Here is a 17,540-nt window from a genome sequence, read left to right as displayed (position 1 = left end):
ATAAAGTTTGTTTTGAAGAGCTGTGCCTCACGTAAACAGGCGGCTGTCGCATGGAGACTTTTATTCTGAAGTTTAGTGTGCCGTGACGTGTTGACCCGGAACTAGCTGTACCCGGTTGTGATTCCTCCATTGTCACAACCTCCCCTCCCGAGTGTGTGCAGTTCGTCCTTTTCAACTAGTGTAAGGTAAAGGACATATGCAGTGTCTTTAAACAACCAAACACTACGCTCGGTTTGGAGAATCATTTGTGTATTTTTAATGCAACGTCTTTATTCTCATGCGAACGACTCAGCTTTGGACCTTGTAGTGGCTGTTGAGTGGGCGCGCATGTTTCGTAGCACCAGGCTGCCCCGTCGGCGGTGTTTGAAGCACTGCCCTGCTGTTTACTGCTGACCGGAGGAATAGTTACGGCAAACTAACTACGTTAATGTCAGTTTTTTTTTTGTGGTAATTGACAAAGATATATATCTTTAGTAGTAGTTTATTACATCTGCCGTTGACATGTTTCAGTAAAGGGGCACAAGTAAACACCGCGGCACAGGAACTGTGACATTTATTTACTTCGGCAATTGAATAATTTGAAAGATGATATCCGACACACACAGTGACTTTAAATTCAGGAGTAATTATGGTATAAAAAGGCACATCCTAGTCAGACATTCAAGCTCATTCTTCACAGTTTCACCTTGATGGAGGTGCACAGATGTCCTGATAGTGAAGGTCTGGGCCTGTTTGGCATGGTTTGGCCCTTCAGTAAAGCAGATCTTAAGGCTTCATACAATAACAGTATTCTTACAGCCTCTAACTTGTCAGCAGTTTGGAAAAGACCCTCCTTTGATTCCAGTTGACAATGCCCCTGGGCCCAAAGCCAGGGGTTTCGCAGTTTAGTGTTAAGAACTTGGTCTCAACCTTGGACTTCACTAATAGTGTTGTGAGTGAAGAGGAGAATCTCTCTGCAGCCAAGCTCCAAAACCTGGTGGAAAGCCAGAAACCAGAAGAGTGGAGGCTGTTACAGCAGCAAGTCAGTGCCCATGGATTTGGAACGATGTGTTCAACATTCACATATAGGTCTAATGTTTGTTATATCCACTTATGTTTGGACATATACATATCAGGTGTTAGAGCAAGATTAAATTAAATGCGTCATTGTCATCATTATATCAGTGACCTCATAAAGTCTGAAAATGTGGCATTTGGTCTTCATGACAGAGATTGAGGAAGTAACTAAATGTTCCTGTTTTGTGTGATGTCCTAATAGCGCTGTGGATCACCCCTTCATGTGATACATCTTCCCAGCTGCAGCTCCACCATGAACACAATATCATGTGTATCTCTGCTCCAGCTCTCCAGAATGGGGCTCAGACTTTGTGCATCCAAAGCCCCTCACTGCAGAGCCTCAGCCTGGAGTTTACCAACAGCGACTCCCACTTGTCTTTCACACATCTCACCTGTACCCTGCAGACGCTCTTACTGCAGTGATGTCAAGGTGCGCTCCTACCTTCAGTACATAAAGCGCAAGATTATATCCTCTCCCAGTCCTCCATATAGTCATGTGTGCCAGGTAGGAGACCCAGTGCTGCGTTCACATGCGGCTGCTGTTGACCCTGCAGCTATAACAGGCCCTGAGATCCAGAAGGTCATCAACACCATGGTGAGAGTAATGCGGAAAGTTGATTGTGTGGGACTGAGCGCACCTCAGATTGGGGTGCCGCTCCGCATCTTGACCCTGGAATATCCCGAGAGGATGTTGGAGGAGAGTTCGACAGCATCGAGGGAGGCTCGTGGTCTCTCCGTCCAGCCCCTGAGGATCTTTGTCAACCCCCAGATGAGGGTGCTGGATGGACGGACTGTGCTCTTTCAGGAAGCCTGTGAGAGCATCTCAGGCTTCTCTGCCACAGTTCCTCGCTACCTGTCTGTGGAACTGTCCGGTACGCACGTTTCTAACTTAGTCCTGTGTTTCCAGCTCAACACTGCCTTTTACATTTTGCACCATTTGCGCCAAATCTCATCTGCTGAGTCTTAGACTGTTCATGTCTGCATTTCATTTAAGAGTACGAGAAGCGTTAATGAGAGTGCTGATACAACACTAAGCTTTTGATGTGACATTAAATCCTTTGTGTCATATTAGAAGACACATTAAAGGGCAACTGCTAATACATTCCTGTGTGTTCATCCTGCAGGTCTGAATGAAAAGGGTGAAGCCGTCACATGGCAGGCCAGCGGCTGGCCAGCTCGTATCGTCCAACACGAGATGGACCACCTGGATGGGGTCCTCTACATTGACCGCATGGACAGCAAGACCTTCATCAACATCCACTGGCAGATGCACAATCAATAGAAAACAGACAAATCCTCAGGACAGACCACAAACATTTCCATAAGGACAATCAATAAAACTTATTATATCCAATCATTAAAGTTTTGCTGTACACCATCTCTGATCAGCCAACACTATGTCTCTTAAGTTTTTACATTTGCTGTTTTAGCATACAGTGTCTGTGTGTGTCTTACCTGTGAAAAATCATCTGGTTTGCAAAATATGATACATTTTGATTTCTGGTTCCAGTTGGAATAGAGCTGAGTATCAGAATCATTGAGAACTGAAATATTATGATTGCTAGAAGGTGGAGGGAAGAAACCCCAAAGCAATTATGTCACTTTAAAGTGCAAGCCAACAGAGCAAAGTTCTGTGGACCGCAGGATGCTGGATAGATCAAGAGGCTGATGTGTTTATGATAAAATGAGACATGAATTATGTCTGACGCCATCATGATGAATAAACTTCACTATGGTACCATTTAGCAAATCAGGGAAAAATGCTGGTAGAGCAAAGAATATTTCCCATTTTTCTAAATGACTTCCATCTGTTCAGTGTGATGTAAAACACAATTTAAATTTCCAAATGTTATCAGTGAAGGTCATTGTACAAATATTTAAAAGAATTTCATGGACAATTTTGCATATGGTAAAAACTCATTCTACTGGCAGTTTCACAGCACCTGAGAATGCAAACGTGGACGAGACTAAGTGACCCTGATCAGATTTGGACAGGGGACTCTGGACATGAGCAGACATGACCCTGGTCTAACAGCTGACTGAGTTTTTTTTGGAGGTCTTTCAGTGGGATATTTCTAAAACACTAAATGACTGATACTAAATGTTCAATATTAATATTGGGAAAGTATCAAAGCCTCAGTCCACAGAGAAATGCACACAGTCTGTATTCAGAAACAGAAACCGTCCCCCGGGCTGCACTGGGCCACTCTGACCATGTGATGGTCCACCTGATTCCCACATACAGGCAGAAACTAAAACTGTGTAAACCTGTTGTGAGGACATCGAAGCAGTGGAGCAGTGAAGCCATAGAGGATCTGCGGGCATGTTTGGACTGCACTGACTGGGAGGTGTTCAGGACTGCTTCCAACAGTCTGGATGAGTTCACAGAGGCTGTGACGTCATACATCAGCTTCTGTGAGGACTGCTGTATCCCATCACGCACCAGGGTGAGTTATAACAATGACAAACCCTGGTTCACAGCTAAGCTCAGTCAGCTCAGGAGGCAAAAGGAGGAAGCTTTCAGGAGTGGGGACAGGGACAAGTTTAAAGAGTCCAAGTACAGGTTTAGCAAGGCGGTGAGAGAAGCTAAACGACTGTACTCTGAGAAACTTCAGCTCCAGTTCTCAGCCAACGACTCTGCTTCTGTCTGGAAAGAGCTCAGACAGATCACTAACTACAAACCTAAACCCCCCCACTCCATTAACGACTTCCGTCTGGCCAACGATCTGAATGAGTTCTACTGCCGCTTTGAAAGACAGTGGGACAAGCCTGACACTAACCTCCACATCAGAGCCACATCAGAACCCCCCTCCTCCTCCTCTACCAAAGGAACGTCTCTCTCTATCCTGGAGAGAGATGTCAACAGGCTTTTTAAGAAGCAGAACCCCCGCAAAGCAGCCGGTCCTGACTCTGTCTCTCCATCATCCCTGAAGCACTGTGCTGATCAGCTGTCTCCAGTGTTCACAGACATCTTCAACACCTCACTGGAGACCTGCCACGTGCCAGCCTGCTTCAAATCCTCCACCATCATCCCTGTCCCCAAAAAACCAAGGCCCACGGGTCTAAATGACTATAGACCCATTGCCCTGACCTCTGTGGTCATGAAATCATTTGAGCGTCTTGTCCTGTCCCACCTCAAATCCATCACTGACCCACTCCTGGACCCCCTGCAGTTCGCCTACAGAGCCAACAGGTCTGTAGATGACGCCGTCAACATGGCTCTCCACTTCATCCTCCAGCACCTGGACTCCTCAGGGACCTATGCCAGGATCCTGTTTGTGGACTTCAGCTCTGCCTTCAACACCATCATCCCGGCTCTGCTGCAGGACAAGCTCTCCCAGCTGAGCGTGCCTGACTCCACCTGCAGGTGGATCACCGACTTCCTGTCTGACAGGAGGCAGCACGTGAAGCTAGGAAAGCACGTGTCTGACTCCCAGACCATCAGCACTGGATCCCCACAAGGCTGCGTTCTTTCTCCTCTGCTCTTCTCCCTGTACACCAACACCTGCACCTCCAGCCATCAGTCTGTCAAGCTCCTGAAGTTTGCAGACGACACCACTCTCATTGGACTCATCTCTGATGGCGATGAGTCTGCCTACAGGTGGGAGACTGACCGTCTGGTGACCTGGTGCAGGCAGAACAACCTAGAGCTAAACGCTCTGAAGACAGTGGAAATGATAGTGGACTTCAGGAAGAGCCCAGCCCCACCCACCCCCATCTCCCTGTGTGACTCCCCCGTGGCTACCGTGGAGCATTTCTGCTTCTTGGGAACCACCATCACACAGGATCTCAAATGGGAGCTAAACATCAGCTCCCTCATCAAAAAAGCTCAGCAGAGGATGTATTTCCTGAGGCAATTGAAGAAGTTCAACCTGCCAAGGACTATGATGGTGAACTTCTACACCTCCATCATCGAGTCCATCCTCACCTCCTCCATCACCATCTGGTACGCTGCTGCCACGGAGAGGGACAATAACAGACTGCAGCGTATCATCCACTCTGCTGAGAAGGTGATTGGCTGCAATCTTCCGTCCCTCCAGGACCTGTACGCCTCAAGGGCTCTGAGGCGTGCAGGGAAGATTGTAGCTGACTCCTCCCACCCTGGACACAAACTCTTTGAGACACTCCCCTCTGGCAGGAGGCTGCGGTCCTTCAGGACCAAAACCTCTCGCCACAAAAATAGCTTCTTCCCATCTGCTATTAGCCTCATCAACAAGGCTAGAGAGCCCCACTGTTGCTGATCAATTGCACCAATCACCAGAAAAAATTCCTTGTATGTGAAAACATACTTGGCAATAAAACTGATTCTGATTCTGATTCTGATTCTGAAATCTTAAAATGAGCCATCGAGACTTCTGGAACTTTGTGATGTCACAACAAAACAGTCACTGCTCTCAGCCCCAAGCCCCGCTCACCTGGACCCACCATCTGACCTTGCAGGATTTGAATTTGGTGGAGTGTTTACCTGGAATCTGCTAGATTTTTATTCAATCACAGTCAGCCAGAAGAGAGACTCAGAGCAAACTGTTGTTACTAGAGCTCTAAACTACAATGAGATATTTTTTGGTGTTTAAAACTATAAATATATTTTCTTGTGGATATCAACACTAAAGATAAAACACTGGAAAAGTGTAAATTATGGGACCTATAAGCAAAAATGCCCAAATATGTCAACTTAGCCTTTAGAAAATTGTGTCTGCCATTTTTTAGTTTCATGACATTTTATCAACCAAACAATGACTCAATTAAATGAGAACATAATGTGCATATGAACTGATGACAACAATAATGGTTAGTTGCAGCCCTTGTTTGTTTCCACAGTAATTACATACAAAAAGAAAGACAGAGCCACATACTCAAGGCAAAAACTAAAGGCATTAAAATGTTCTCAGGAAGGACTTGATTAGTGTTTGATATGACTGAATAAAGTATTAAAAGTGGTAAACTTAATTTATTCTGGTATATACTACTGTAACACAGTATCGCAAAAAGCACATTTAACACAGACAAGTGGCATATTGACCATTTTTACTCCAGTCTGTGTGCAGGCAACAAATACAGATGAAAACAAACATTGTTGTGCTTTGCACCAAGTTACATTTAAGTGACCCAAGAGCACAAACTGTGATCACAACTTCAAGTCTCAACAATACACAACACTTATGATGCCAATGGTAAATATGTCCATTTACAGAATAACTGGATGGCAGAGTAATGAGAGAAGTCCCAAACAGAAAAACTGGAGCACACTTAATACTGCATTTCAGCATTGTGTCAAGGCAACATTAGGATTTGATTGTTCATGATTCAAAAGTGTGCAGATTTAAGGCATTATGATTTTGCTAGTTGTGCCTCATTAGTGCACCACTTTTCAGATACTAATTACACAGAGGATGACTGGTCAAAGGTTTGGCCACAGGTGCATACAACAGGATTTCTGTACCAACAATCCCGGCAATACTCATTTCCACAATATCTGCAGAGAACCAGAGGGTTTCTGGGACATGTCCTCCCACAGGTACACACTCCCAGCTGTTTCATTGTGTGGTGGTGACTTTGGCAGTGGTCCACATCTCTGCAGGATCGAGAGTGGAAGACACTGCAGCTGCAACACAGGACCTGAGGGTCAAGCTGGGCAAGGTTGCAGCAGTCGTGAAAGGTGATCGGAGTAAGAGATGTAATTAGGGACTCAGGGTCATCACACAGGAGTAAGGAGGACATTGCTGTGCTGCTGCTGGTGGGAGTTTGTATTAGACTCATGTCACTCACTCTGAGACTTTCATTCTGTGCTGATACTGCTCCTGATTCTTTCATATTGTAAGAGGTTACCTCGCTGTGGTTCCTCATATAGCACTGCTGATGTAAGTCACAGGTGATATTGTGCAAAGTGTTGCATTCAATACAGTTATTTAGGTAAAGAGGATGAGATTGGAGACAGCTGCAAATGTTGTTGGCTTCAGCCTCACTCTTGCAAAGCCCCATCGCCTGTAACTGCAGACTGATTGACTGTGATTCTATATCTGCTTTGTCAAACCCTGACTCCTCATAGGGATGTCGGCCTTGCCTCTTGCTAGACGAGGAGCTTCCGGTAGTCTCTGACTCCAGAGGTGACGTCTTGGGCAGCGGGAAGTTGAGTTTAGAGATGCGGATCTGCTGTGTGAGGGGAGAGGATGTCATTCCGTTGCCGTGTGTTTTGAGAGCAGCAGGGGATGCACATTGTTGAGCCAGCCTGGTTGAACAGCGATGACTCTCGTCGTCATTGACAACTGCCTCTCGCTGCCCCCCATTAACATGCTCATCTGTGTACAGATCCATTTCTGCTTCAAACGGCTCCATCAGTGGCTGGTTGACTTTCAGTGTCCTCTTGATGTTGTCCAAGGCGACCTATTGACATGCATGGACAATAAATCCTCAATAGTTTACATGTCTAACTGTTCAAAAGATTTGGATCTTGTTTATTCTGTGTTCAGACCTTCTCAAACAGTGGGGTGGGTTATTTACAGTGGAGCAGGGCTGAGTATTGAACTGCATTCCTTTTGGTACTGACTGAAATGTGTTTATATTAGTTAATACCTAAAACTGCCAATTATTAAAAGCTGGCATCAATGTCAGCTAGGGCTGGGATGTATCCAAGCAGAAAAGAGGATCATCTGAAGGGGAAAAATGAGCCTAAACCACACTTTAACTGGATTTATATTTGAAAAGGAAATGTAAAATAGAATATTACCAATGCTACTCAGTAAATGAGACTCACAGATGTTGGTGGAAATGTATTTGGTGCCAAACTGTAATAATCTGTTTCATCAGATCTTTGTTGAAACTGCCTGGTGTTCACAGAGTGAAATAGTCAAGGCCACGACTCTGTAGCCCTCTACGGTACACCATTCCGTCAGATAAAAATATTTTCATGTCTAGAACATTATTTTGTGCACATTTCTTTAAAATTCAACCTGATTTATTTGGTATCTTTGGAAACTTTGGGATCTCCTCTAAAATGAAAATATGCCTGTGGGTTTGAATACAGTCTTGCAGTATGAGTCAGGTTGAACAGGTTAAACACAAAGTCGGGGCTGTGTCCCGTCACCACATAACAGGTGATAGACTCAGCATTTCAAAACACAGACCTAACCCCTTGAGTGACTGATCAATTTACCTGTAGGCTGTTTCCTTTCTGTCGCTCTCTCACCAAACTCAGCTCCCACTTGGCCTCGCCAACGTGCTTCCCAAGCGCTGTTTGAAGGAGGCGGCACTCACAACGGGCCAAGTAGAAAGCACAAGACAAGCGGAGGAGCTCATCCAGAGAAGCAGAGCTGAGTGCCTGGAGAAAAAGTTGCTCATGCCGAGAGGAGCTGGGCTGGTATCCTAGCAGGCCAAACAGTTTCTCAATCTGTGGCATCGACAGCACCGGTTTGATATAGTGGGTGAACATGCCAGAGTACATCTGGGACACAAAGGTGAAGAAAAGAAACACAAACCAAGCAAAAATTAGAAAATATGTGAGGTTTTAAAAATTATCCTTTTTTTTTTTAACCAGGTCTCTTCTGGACTGTCATGGCACAAAAAAAAAAAAAAAAAAGACAGAGGATTTTATTCTTAATGGCCAAATGATGATAAGAATAATAATGATAGCCTGGACCCCCCAAAATCAGAAATTTAATCCTAGATTCCATCATTTTATTCGCCCTTTTTTCAGCAAACCTTGACTACTTTGTACTCTTCCCTCCAGGGACCAAGGTACAGGTTCAAGGCAGCTTGCTCCAGGACCTCAAAAGCTTTTGCCAGGCCTTGCAGCCCTCCTCTGGCTTTGATTTGCCCACCACTGGCTGCTGTTGTTGCTGATGCCTCTGCTGCCGCCTTGAGCGACTCCTCCATCACAGTCAGTGGATCCAGACCCAGGCAGTGTGTCTCCTGAGCATCTCCATCCCTCAGCGGCCCCTCCACCTGCTTCCACAGCTCCTCATCTCTGCACGCCAGGTTGGAGCCTTGTCCCAGAATTTGCTGCTCCAAACTTTGATCATAGGCGCTCTGTAGATCTCTGGCTCTCTGCTTGGAGTTGCTCATCTCTATCATTCAGCTGAGAGGGAGACAAACAGGACGCTGACATGAAGGATGAAAATATGTTCTCATCTGATAACGACTGTGCTGTTCTTACAGAATTATTACTTAGCCAGCACTAATCTAATCCAATATGTTACAGTTTTTGCGATGTACACCAGTTTTCCATGTTACACAGACTCAAATCTTCTGCATACATACATGTGCTTAATCCTAGTTAATACAAAGGCTGTGATAACTCAAATAGTAAACTTCCTTCTTCATGCGTCAGGGAAATGTGGTACATATAATTCTGCTGAATACACATTATTACATCGTTTGATTTCCTGTCCTAAAATGGCAAACTACTGTAAAGAGATTTTCAGATAGAATATTGTACAACCAAACCCCATGATGATCATTTTTAGCACAACACCGTCTACATTGATGGTCCAATAAGACTGTACAATGCTAATAGCAAAGAAAGATTCACTAAAACACTAGAAAACACCAGAACCACTGTCAGTACAGCAGTGGCTAAATTACTTGTCAGGTGCTATCTACCTTGAAAGAATGGGTGCAACACAAGCTGAGGGAACTATGCCACTGAGAGTACTGAGTATTAGTACAACGCTTAGCTGCATGAAATATTACAAACTACATTAGCTGTAATTGTTTCGTGCTCAAAACCACTTGTGCTTATAACCGAAAGTGAAACATGTGACACCTTGGCCCAAGTGAAAGAAAAAAATAATGTCAAACTTTTCGTGTAATTAGCAAGCGTGTTGACGGGCAACGTAAGGTCGGGTCCGTTGTAAACTGGTCTTTAATGTAAGATAACACCACTCAGGGAAAAATAGACAGTTGTCTACAACCCAGTTTGACGTTAGCATTAGCGGTAACTTAGCAAAACTAGCTAGTCAGTTGACTGGCTATTTTTGCTAGGACATCTGTTAATGTTGCGTCCTGTTTTTAATGGCGAGAATTTTACACCAAATGTCTTATAAATACGCGCTAATTCAAAAATGTTCTTGTTTTTTTTTTATAAAAGGAATTTGTCATAATATACCACTCTAAGGTTTTTCAAAAAAACATGAAGGCTTTTCTTCAATTCGGTCAACATTCAATCCGCCAAACAAATAAACTTTTAGCACCACGGTGTTTAACCTTTGAGAAAAGAGTCAGGAAGTAACATAAGATTTCCACAGAAAAATACACATTTCTGACGAAGGGGACTTTTATGTTGTCTTGACAAACGCCGAATTAAAGGCCGACTCTCGCTGATTTAAAAAAAGCGTCGTGGTTCACTAAAACCTTTTATGCAAAGCAACATTACATTTCTAGAGCTGTGAACCACATCTCTGACCGACCAACCATCACTACTGTCGAAGCTAAGCTAACGTCACCCCGCTGCTACAGCTGGGAGAGCCGTGCTCTGACCACGGTACCAGACTCGCTCGACACCCTCGGAACACAGAAGCTCACCTGTGCCTGGCACCTCGTCAGCTGTCGATCAGTGAAGCGTGTAGAGCATGTCCGGCCCCACGGTCCCCGGTCCCCGGCCCACGGTCCCCGGTCCCCGGCGCTCGCTGCTGGCTCCGCGAGTCTCACGGAACAGTAAACATTGTCACGTGGCACGGAGTTTCCCAGACAGGTGCGCGTGTTATGGATATCAGGACGGGCCGAGGGGGCGGAGTGTGTGTGTGTGTGTGTGTGTGTGTGTGTGTGTGTGTGTGTGTGTGTGTGTGTGTGTGTGTGTGTGTGTGATTCTCCATTAAATATTCAAATTCTAGATGTAAACACTGAAAACTAGATATATGTAAAATAGACATGAAATGAATCGATAGAAATACTATGATTGTCTCATGATGTTGTGAGAACTTAATCTCTCTCTGGAGTTTCATCAAGCCTTTCATCCACTAGATGGCATCATTTTATCTTGACAGCCTCACCTCTACATGAACTACACACACACACACACACACACACACACACACACACACGCGCGGTCGTGGGGTGAATCAGTGGTGAGCCTCCTCTGCTGACCTGCGGGCGTGGCCTCAGTGACACCGGTGAGGGGCGGAACTGGAGCCCCGAGTCTCCTTTAAAGCCTCTTGGGTCGGCAGAGATGCCCAGCACAAGTGAGAAGCCTCGCCCCAGTGTCCCTCCGTCCATCAGCAGGCCTGTGCAGCTGCAGCCAGCATGTCGAACTCGGACAGGGTCGTGCTAGCTCTGGGAGGAGCGGGGACAGTGGGCTCTGGGATCGTTCAAGCACTGCTGGATAAAGGTAAGCTGCTCAGAGACCCTTCTCTACATCTGAGAGGACCTCTACAGAAACTACACTCTGTTTTACCGTTTCTATGATAACTCTGACATCCAGATTCATTTGGAGATTGTCTTAACTGCACAGGTGTCTGCCTGTCATGGTGAACTTGAGGTGTAGACACTAAATGAATATTTTATGTGAGTTTTCGGACTTACTGAGCATTTCTGGCTTTGAATTCTTAAATGACAGTGGCTATTAATCCCATGTTGCTTTCGTCTGCGTAAATTTGACTAAACACTGCGAGTAAAATAACACATCAGCTGCTCATAATACATTGCTAAAAGTACTGCTTGCATATAATTATCAATTAACAAAATATTGCAACGAATCATGTGTCATTACGAAGATTTCTTTAACGGCAAAGGAAAAGAAGTAAGTCTGAAAAGATTCAAATATCATGTAATGAATTGCAAGGACATAAAATTTCATTTGAACATAATGTTTCTTCAAAGGGTCCTTTGGACAACAGAGACATTTTCATACGGTGTGGACAACATGCTTTACCCAACTTTAAAACTACTTATGATAGAATTACTGTAATGGGAACACTGAAAACAATGAAGGTTAAGAGGATAAGATATTTTATAGTATTACAAAACACCAACCTATAAAAATGTAAATATCTGTGTTGTGAGTTTATGATAACATCATAGTTGGGATTTCTCTGCTGGTGTTTTGATCGATAAAGTCCTTTAAACTCTGACCTGATCTGAGCTCTGGTGTCAGCCTCTGCTGTACTTTCCACCATTATTAACATGTGAATTTGGCACGTTCTTCATCCCTGTGTAGTGGGGTTCTCAGTTCCAAAGCTGAAGTATATTGTAGTTATTTATGGTGCTCTGCGAGAACCACTGACGGAGACAGTGCTAAATGCTGTGGTGAGAGCTTTCTGGTTTGCATGTCCACAGCTTAATTGTTTGAACTGAGCAGAAAGTTGCCATCTGCTTCTCTGTCACATTCATCCCACTGATGACCTTGATAAACAGATTAGGACAATTTAGGCCTATTACTGAATTTTGATTTTCATGTGAGAAGGATTAGTCCTGTGTCTGTGTTAAAGGTGCTGGTTTCATCTGTCTGCACCACAGATTAATGTAGAATCTGATGTGTGTGTGTGTGTCAAGGTTTTAAAGTGGCCGTTATCTCCAGGGACAACAGCCGGCTGGAGAGACTCCGATCATTCGTCTCTCCCAACACGAAGGATAACCTCACCACTATAGTGGGGAACGTGGGTAAGTTGAGGTTACACATCATTCATCAGGACAACTGCCTCTCTGTCCATGAGGCTGATGAGATGGGTGTGACTACAGATTCCTCCTGGACCATTTCTGTCTGTTTGAGTTTCCAGTGTCTGCAGTAAAAAGTACAAGTACAGTACTTGAGTGAAGCTGTGTTACTTCCCACCACTGCATACTGTATCATGGATATAAGAATCTCCAGCAGTGACATTACACCAATTTGACAGATCCAATGGTAGGAAAAAAATATAAAGATGATTTATCTATTGTTAGAGCCTTACTAGTAATAAATAAAGCACCAGAAGCTAAAGCCATGCTAGTGGCTCTGTGGAGATGTGCTTTGTCACAGAGGGGCTTTGAGCTAATTGCTAATATTAGCACACCAACAAGCTCACAGTGATGATACTGACGTCCTGATGTTCTGATGTATGAGATATGATGTCGACCATGTCCACCTGTTAATATTCACTAATTAGAACTAAACACAAACTGCAGCTAAGGCTGATGGGAAGTTTCACAGGTGAGTCTGGCTCCACTTCAGTGAAAAGGTGGGGTCATTAAATAATGTAACATATGAAAGACTCAATATCACATCTTCCTCTTACAATGAAATAAATAAAATAAGGTTGAATATGTAAGCGATTAAACACACTGGCTAGTGTTAGCAATCTTCAGATAGATGTTGTATTGTTGTGCTGTATATTGGATAATAATATAATATAATATTGGTCAATAATATATTAATGTTTTATGTGAAAGGTTTCATTTTGTCCCCATTTGGAAATGGCTCAGTTATGTTATTGGTTAGTGTGAGTTACCCTGTCATGGACTGAAGTGCATATCACTGGATATCCTGACAGTGGTGCTAGATGACAAGTCAGGGGGTCACCAAAATTGTTATGAATCAACCTCCATATTATATTGTCAAAAGGCCGCAGCTTAAATAAAAAACTATCAATATCAGTCTTTTAAAGCCCATTTTAGTCCAGCCAGTCACACATATTGGTCTAACTTGCTGTTTTGAAGGTCTTCCTAGTCCTTCAGGGGGAAAAGTCTTAACCGGACGATAACCTGGAGGCCTTTCCTCTTTGTTCCAGGGTCAGAGGAGGGAGCAGAGCAGGTGAAGCAGGCCCTGCTGAAGGCTGTGGGGAAAGTGACAGACATTGTTTCCTCTCTGGGCTTCAGCTGGTGGCAGGGAGGACCGCCACACACCCAGACTCTCAAAGACCTGCACTGGGTGAGCGCACACAGATAAACCAGACAGCAGCGAGACCAATGCATGACACTGCCTGACTGAGTGGTTTTGATTAAATAGTGAATTTTCTTTGCATTCACGTAAGCATGTACACATTTATTACTTTATTTTTAGTTTAGTTTTAGTTTTTAACAGAGCTCTTCTTTTATATCATGTCTGAGTTTTGGGAGGGAACCTGAAATTAAGATGCTTGTCTGTCTATTTTCATATTTCCTCTCTCCTCAACCCTCCAGGTAATTGAGACATTACTTTTTAGCACATTTGTGTCTTGGAAGGCCTTCTTCCCCTTGGTAAGGGACGACTCCAGCTGTACCTACACCTTCATAACAGGTGAGTCCCTTAGCCATTTATTTCTACTAATAGCACAGCCTCTGTCCAGTACGTAATGTGGTGTAGGGGATGCTCATAAACACTATTGTTTGTTATTTTACATACAGAGGTTGAATAAGGCTCATGCTAAGTGAAGTTCAGTTCCACAACCAGTGTAGTTCAGGATTTGCTCCAATATTAAGCTGTGTTTAAGTTGATTTGACGAATGTCTTATCAAACTATTGTATTTACACATCCAGCAACCCTTATTCAGAGATCTGCTTCTGGCTACCTGCTGAATGTAAGTCCAACATTTGTACAGTGAAGGTCATCAGAGCTATTCACTGACAACAGTAAAGAGGTTTACGGGAGCAGTGAGCATCAATCAAAACAGTGAGGTTGAGGACCAGAAAACCAAAACGATGAGCAGAAAGACACTAAACTCCTCAGTGGAGCAGAGGGTAACTGCTGAGTTGGATGATAGTTCTCTGGGGGTTCAATACACTGAGTGACTCATTCCACATTAAACAAACTCACTTGATCTGTTATTTTAAAAACGTGAGAATACATAACTATAAAATTAGCATATCAGCAAAATTAGCATAATTAGCATTACTTTTAATCCACTTGAACCATGAGTTTTTTGTAGTCAACAAAGAGGGTTACTTTCATTTGTGTTTAGGTCTATAGTCACTTCAACCATGACTCCATCACATAGAAAAAAAACTGCCAGAGTGTTTCTGTAGTTTTACGCTCTCTGCTGCTCTGTGCCACAGGAGGAGCCGGAGAAAAGTTGCTGATGCCTGGTACAGGCTTCCTGACTGTGGGGGCTGCCAGCACCCTGGCCTTCTGCCAGGTACTACGAGAGGAGTACCCCGAGGTGTCCTGTAAACTCAACCAGGTGAGATTTCAAATGGATTACACAGCAAGACTTCAGTTAACAAAGCACCAAAGCCGATATAGAATTTCTGCCTGACCTCAGTCTCACAGCCTCAGACCTGTTCAGCTCAGCACAAGACAACAAAAGAAGTCCTTCAGAGTTCTTTTCTATTGCTGAGATCCTGTTCTTTTCCCCACAGAGCAGCCAGGAACATTTTTAACACAACATTATTAATTAATTATTAATTAAGGCAGTTATTACTTTGATGTGCTACAACAGCGGTACTCAATATGCGGCCCCCGGGCCGCATCCGGCCCGCCGGCCACCTATTTGTGTTGTTATTTCTTCAGTATGTGTTTTGGTTGGGTCAACACGTGTACCTATCGGGACTTGTCTCCATGCCAACGATACACAGACAGCCTGTTAATGGGTCGAGCGCGTTTTCAAGTTTCACTTTCGCTTGTGAAGCCGTTGGCATTGTCCCTTCGCCAGAGAGCAGGGAGGAGCTGGACTGTGCACGAACAAAAAAAGGTTGCACGAAAATGGCGTGTTCCAAATTATCTGCCAAAAGAAAGGTGGACAGTGAAAATCGTCAATTCAAAGAAGAATGGACTGAAAAAATTCTCTCATTAAGCTGTGTTTCACACTGACACACTTAGAATGTAAAATAGTTTTTCATTATATTTGATTCCTGAGATCTTGATATGTTTGTTTGTTACCTGTTACGACTCTATGGAGGTGCTGATTTATTTTTGTTAAACTTAATGGTAAACTGGCCTGACCCACCTCAATAAATGGACCTTTGAGTCACTGAAAATCATCTTTGTGGCCCTTGAAGATTTGTATTTGAGTACCCCTGTGCTACAAGCTGCATTAGCACTGAAATACAAAATCAGGATTTGTGTTTTTCACATGTTGTTGTCTCAACAACACTTACTTCACAGTTGTTAAAGGTCCTATATTTTAACTTCTCCTGTGTTTTATCTGAAGTGTTGATCTCCATCAGAAGATATATTTGTAGTTTTAAGAACCAAAAACCATCTCAGTGTAGTTTTACATCTCCTCTCTCAGGCTTCTCTCTGCAGCGCTAGCAACAACACTTTGATGAGCCAGTCTGAGCCTCTCTTCTGATTGGCTGTTTTCTGAGTGATCAAATGAAAATATATCAGATTTCAGGTAAACACTCAGAAAAACCAAATCCTGTAATGTTGGATTTGGGGTGCAGGTGGACGGGACTTGGGGCGTGGCTGAGAGCAGTGACTGCTTTGTTGTGACATCACAAAGTTCCAGAAGTCCTGACAGCTGGTTTTAAGGCTCAGTTTCTGAATACAGGCTGTGTGCATTTCTCTGTGGACTGAGGCTTTGATACTTTCACAGTATTAATATAGAACCTAGACCTGCTTTATAATCAAAAATACATGGACATCTACCTTTATACAATGTGGGACATTTAAGTTGGATTAGCAGATCTGGGCCAAGGGTGTTCATTTGGTTTGGCTTTTCTATGAATTACATACATCTTTGAGCAAACAACCCCCCTATCTATCTATCTATCTATCTATCTATCTATCTATCTATCTATCTATCTATCTATCTATCTAAGCAGTAACCATACACCTTAATGCGTTGAAACAGTCTCCATTTATTGGTTGGTCCTGGCAGGTGAAGATCAACACCGGTGTGGCCACCCCAGAGCGCATGGCACCTGGTTACCTGAACCACCTGGACCTGGGCGAAGCTGTTGCCACCCTTGTGGAAAAGCGAAACACCTCCCACACCGTCTTCACCGTCAATTGCCCCGCAGACTTAAAAACTGTCCTTCTGGAGGGGAACCTTTAGGCCGGGAAACCCGTCCTCCTGCCACACATTTACACTTCTGCTCCTGCTCTTGCTGAACTCTCCAGAAACACATTTACAGTATCCATGTTTTCATCTCCCACAACTCTGAACCATGCTCTTGCACAACTCTGTGTGAACTGTATATTGTTTCATCTAATACTGTGTATTCTGCTGCCTGATCTTAGATCATTAGCAACTGTTTTCTCTGCATGTGCTGTTGTGCGATGTTTGTAAAAAATAAAAAATAAAAACTCACAGGATTTATAATACTGACCCTCTCATTGTCTCCTGCTTCTGTACAAATATAATCACACAGTTCTGTTCTGTCTTCGGCATTGTTTGAAGATACCCAGTAGTGTTTTCTCCATGGCTCTACTAAGTATATTTGGTATAAAACTAGACCTCTTAAGGTTAAACCATTGCTGAGAGCAGGTGAAGATCAGTTCGTTAGTTAGCTGAGTTCCCATTAACAACTCGTCAGGAAAGAAGAGGGAACAGATGATCTGATCGTATGGATTTAAAGCTACCCTGTGGAGGCGCCATGGACGCCTGTCTTGTTCTGTATTAGCAGGCACACATGTACACACATGTACAGCAACAACC

At 43.8% G+C, this 17,540-nt stretch overlaps 3 protein-coding genes across 7 annotated transcripts; 2 read left to right on the top strand and 1 right to left on the bottom strand.

Moving 5' to 3' along the window:
- Positions 1–39: 39 nt before the first annotated feature.
- Positions 40–2,436, top strand: pdf (peptide deformylase, mitochondrial). 5 transcript variants are annotated; one of them, XM_071490120.1, is made up of 4 exons: positions 129–185; positions 928–1,021; positions 1,259–1,928; positions 2,181–2,436. In XM_071490120.1, exons 3-4 carry the CDS (start codon positions 1,310–1,312, stop codon positions 2,336–2,338), a joined length of 777 nt encoding a protein of 258 aa, XP_071346221.1. In that variant the 5' UTR covers positions 129–185; positions 928–1,021; positions 1,259–1,309; the 3' UTR covers positions 2,339–2,436. The 5 variants fall into 5 exon arrangements, with proteins under 5 accessions (XP_071346205.1, XP_071346215.1, XP_071346221.1 ...); XM_071490104.1 differs by lacking the exon at positions 928–1,021 and having other exon boundaries at positions 40–185; XM_071490114.1 differs by lacking the exon at positions 928–1,021 and having other exon boundaries at positions 107–180.
- Positions 2,437–6,067: 3,631 nt separating this feature from the next.
- On the bottom strand, positions 6,068–10,713 carry spata2l (spermatogenesis associated 2-like). Its single transcript, XM_071490017.1, has 4 exons — positions 10,576–10,713; positions 8,755–9,130; positions 8,210–8,497; positions 6,068–7,440 (listed from the first exon to the last, which is right to left on the bottom strand). Exons 2-4 carry the CDS (start codon positions 9,124–9,126, stop codon positions 6,439–6,441), a joined length of 1,662 nt encoding a protein of 553 aa, XP_071346118.1. The 5' UTR covers positions 9,127–9,130; positions 10,576–10,713; the 3' UTR covers positions 6,068–6,438.
- Positions 10,714–11,167: 454 nt separating this feature from the next.
- LOC139628389 (peroxisomal trans-2-enoyl-CoA reductase) lies at positions 11,168–17,204 on the top strand. Its single transcript, XM_071490025.1, has 6 exons — positions 11,168–11,377; positions 12,541–12,648; positions 13,752–13,891; positions 14,143–14,239; positions 14,995–15,119; positions 16,761–17,204. Exons 1-6 carry the CDS (start codon positions 11,293–11,295, stop codon positions 16,935–16,937), a joined length of 732 nt encoding a protein of 243 aa, XP_071346126.1. The 5' UTR covers positions 11,168–11,292; the 3' UTR covers positions 16,938–17,204.
- Positions 17,205–17,540: the final 336 nt, after the last annotated feature.

The sequence above is a fragment of the Trachinotus anak genome, unplaced genomic scaffold (genome assembly GCF_046630095.1).
Source record: "Trachinotus anak isolate AG129_WGS33_773 ecotype Australia unplaced genomic scaffold, CSIRO_AGI_Tana_v1 ptg000002l, whole genome shotgun sequence".
NCBI classification, from domain to species: Eukaryota; Metazoa; Chordata; class Actinopteri; order Carangiformes; family Carangidae; genus Trachinotus; species Trachinotus anak.
This window is presented reverse-complemented; position numbering and strand designations above follow the sequence as displayed.

Excerpts from the sequence above, each read along its gene's own strand:
- pdf (XM_071490095.1), top strand. The coding sequence starts at position 851 with ATGCCCCTGGGCCCAAAGCCAGGGGTTTCGCAGTTTAGTGTTAAGAAC. Across the intron at positions 1,022-1,258 it reads GGAGGCTGTTACAGCAGCAA|CGCTGTGGATCACCCCTTCA; the intron begins GTCAGTGCCCAT and ends ATGTCCTAATAG. Across the intron at positions 1,929-2,180 it reads CCTGTCTGTGGAACTGTCCG|GTCTGAATGAAAAGGGTGAA; the intron begins GTACGCACGTTT and ends TTCATCCTGCAG.
- spata2l (XM_071490017.1), bottom strand. The coding sequence starts at position 9,126 with ATGATAGAGATGAGCAACTCCAAGCAGAGAGCCAGAGATCTACAGAGC. Across the intron at positions 8,498-8,754 it reads AAGAGTACAAAGTAGTCAAG|ATGTACTCTGGCATGTTCAC; the intron begins GTTTGCTGAAAA and ends TTTGTGTCCCAG. Across the intron at positions 7,441-8,209 it reads AGAAAGGAAACAGCCTACAG|GTCGCCTTGGACAACATCAA; the intron begins GTAAATTGATCA and ends GCATGTCAATAG.
- LOC139628389 (XM_071490025.1), top strand. The coding sequence starts at position 11,293 with ATGTCGAACTCGGACAGGGTCGTGCTAGCTCTGGGAGGAGCGGGGACA. Across the intron at positions 12,649-13,751 it reads CACTATAGTGGGGAACGTGG|GGTCAGAGGAGGGAGCAGAG; the intron begins GTAAGTTGAGGT and ends TCTTTGTTCCAG. Across the intron at positions 14,240-14,994 it reads TACCTACACCTTCATAACAG|GAGGAGCCGGAGAAAAGTTG; the intron begins GTGAGTCCCTTA and ends TCTGTGCCACAG.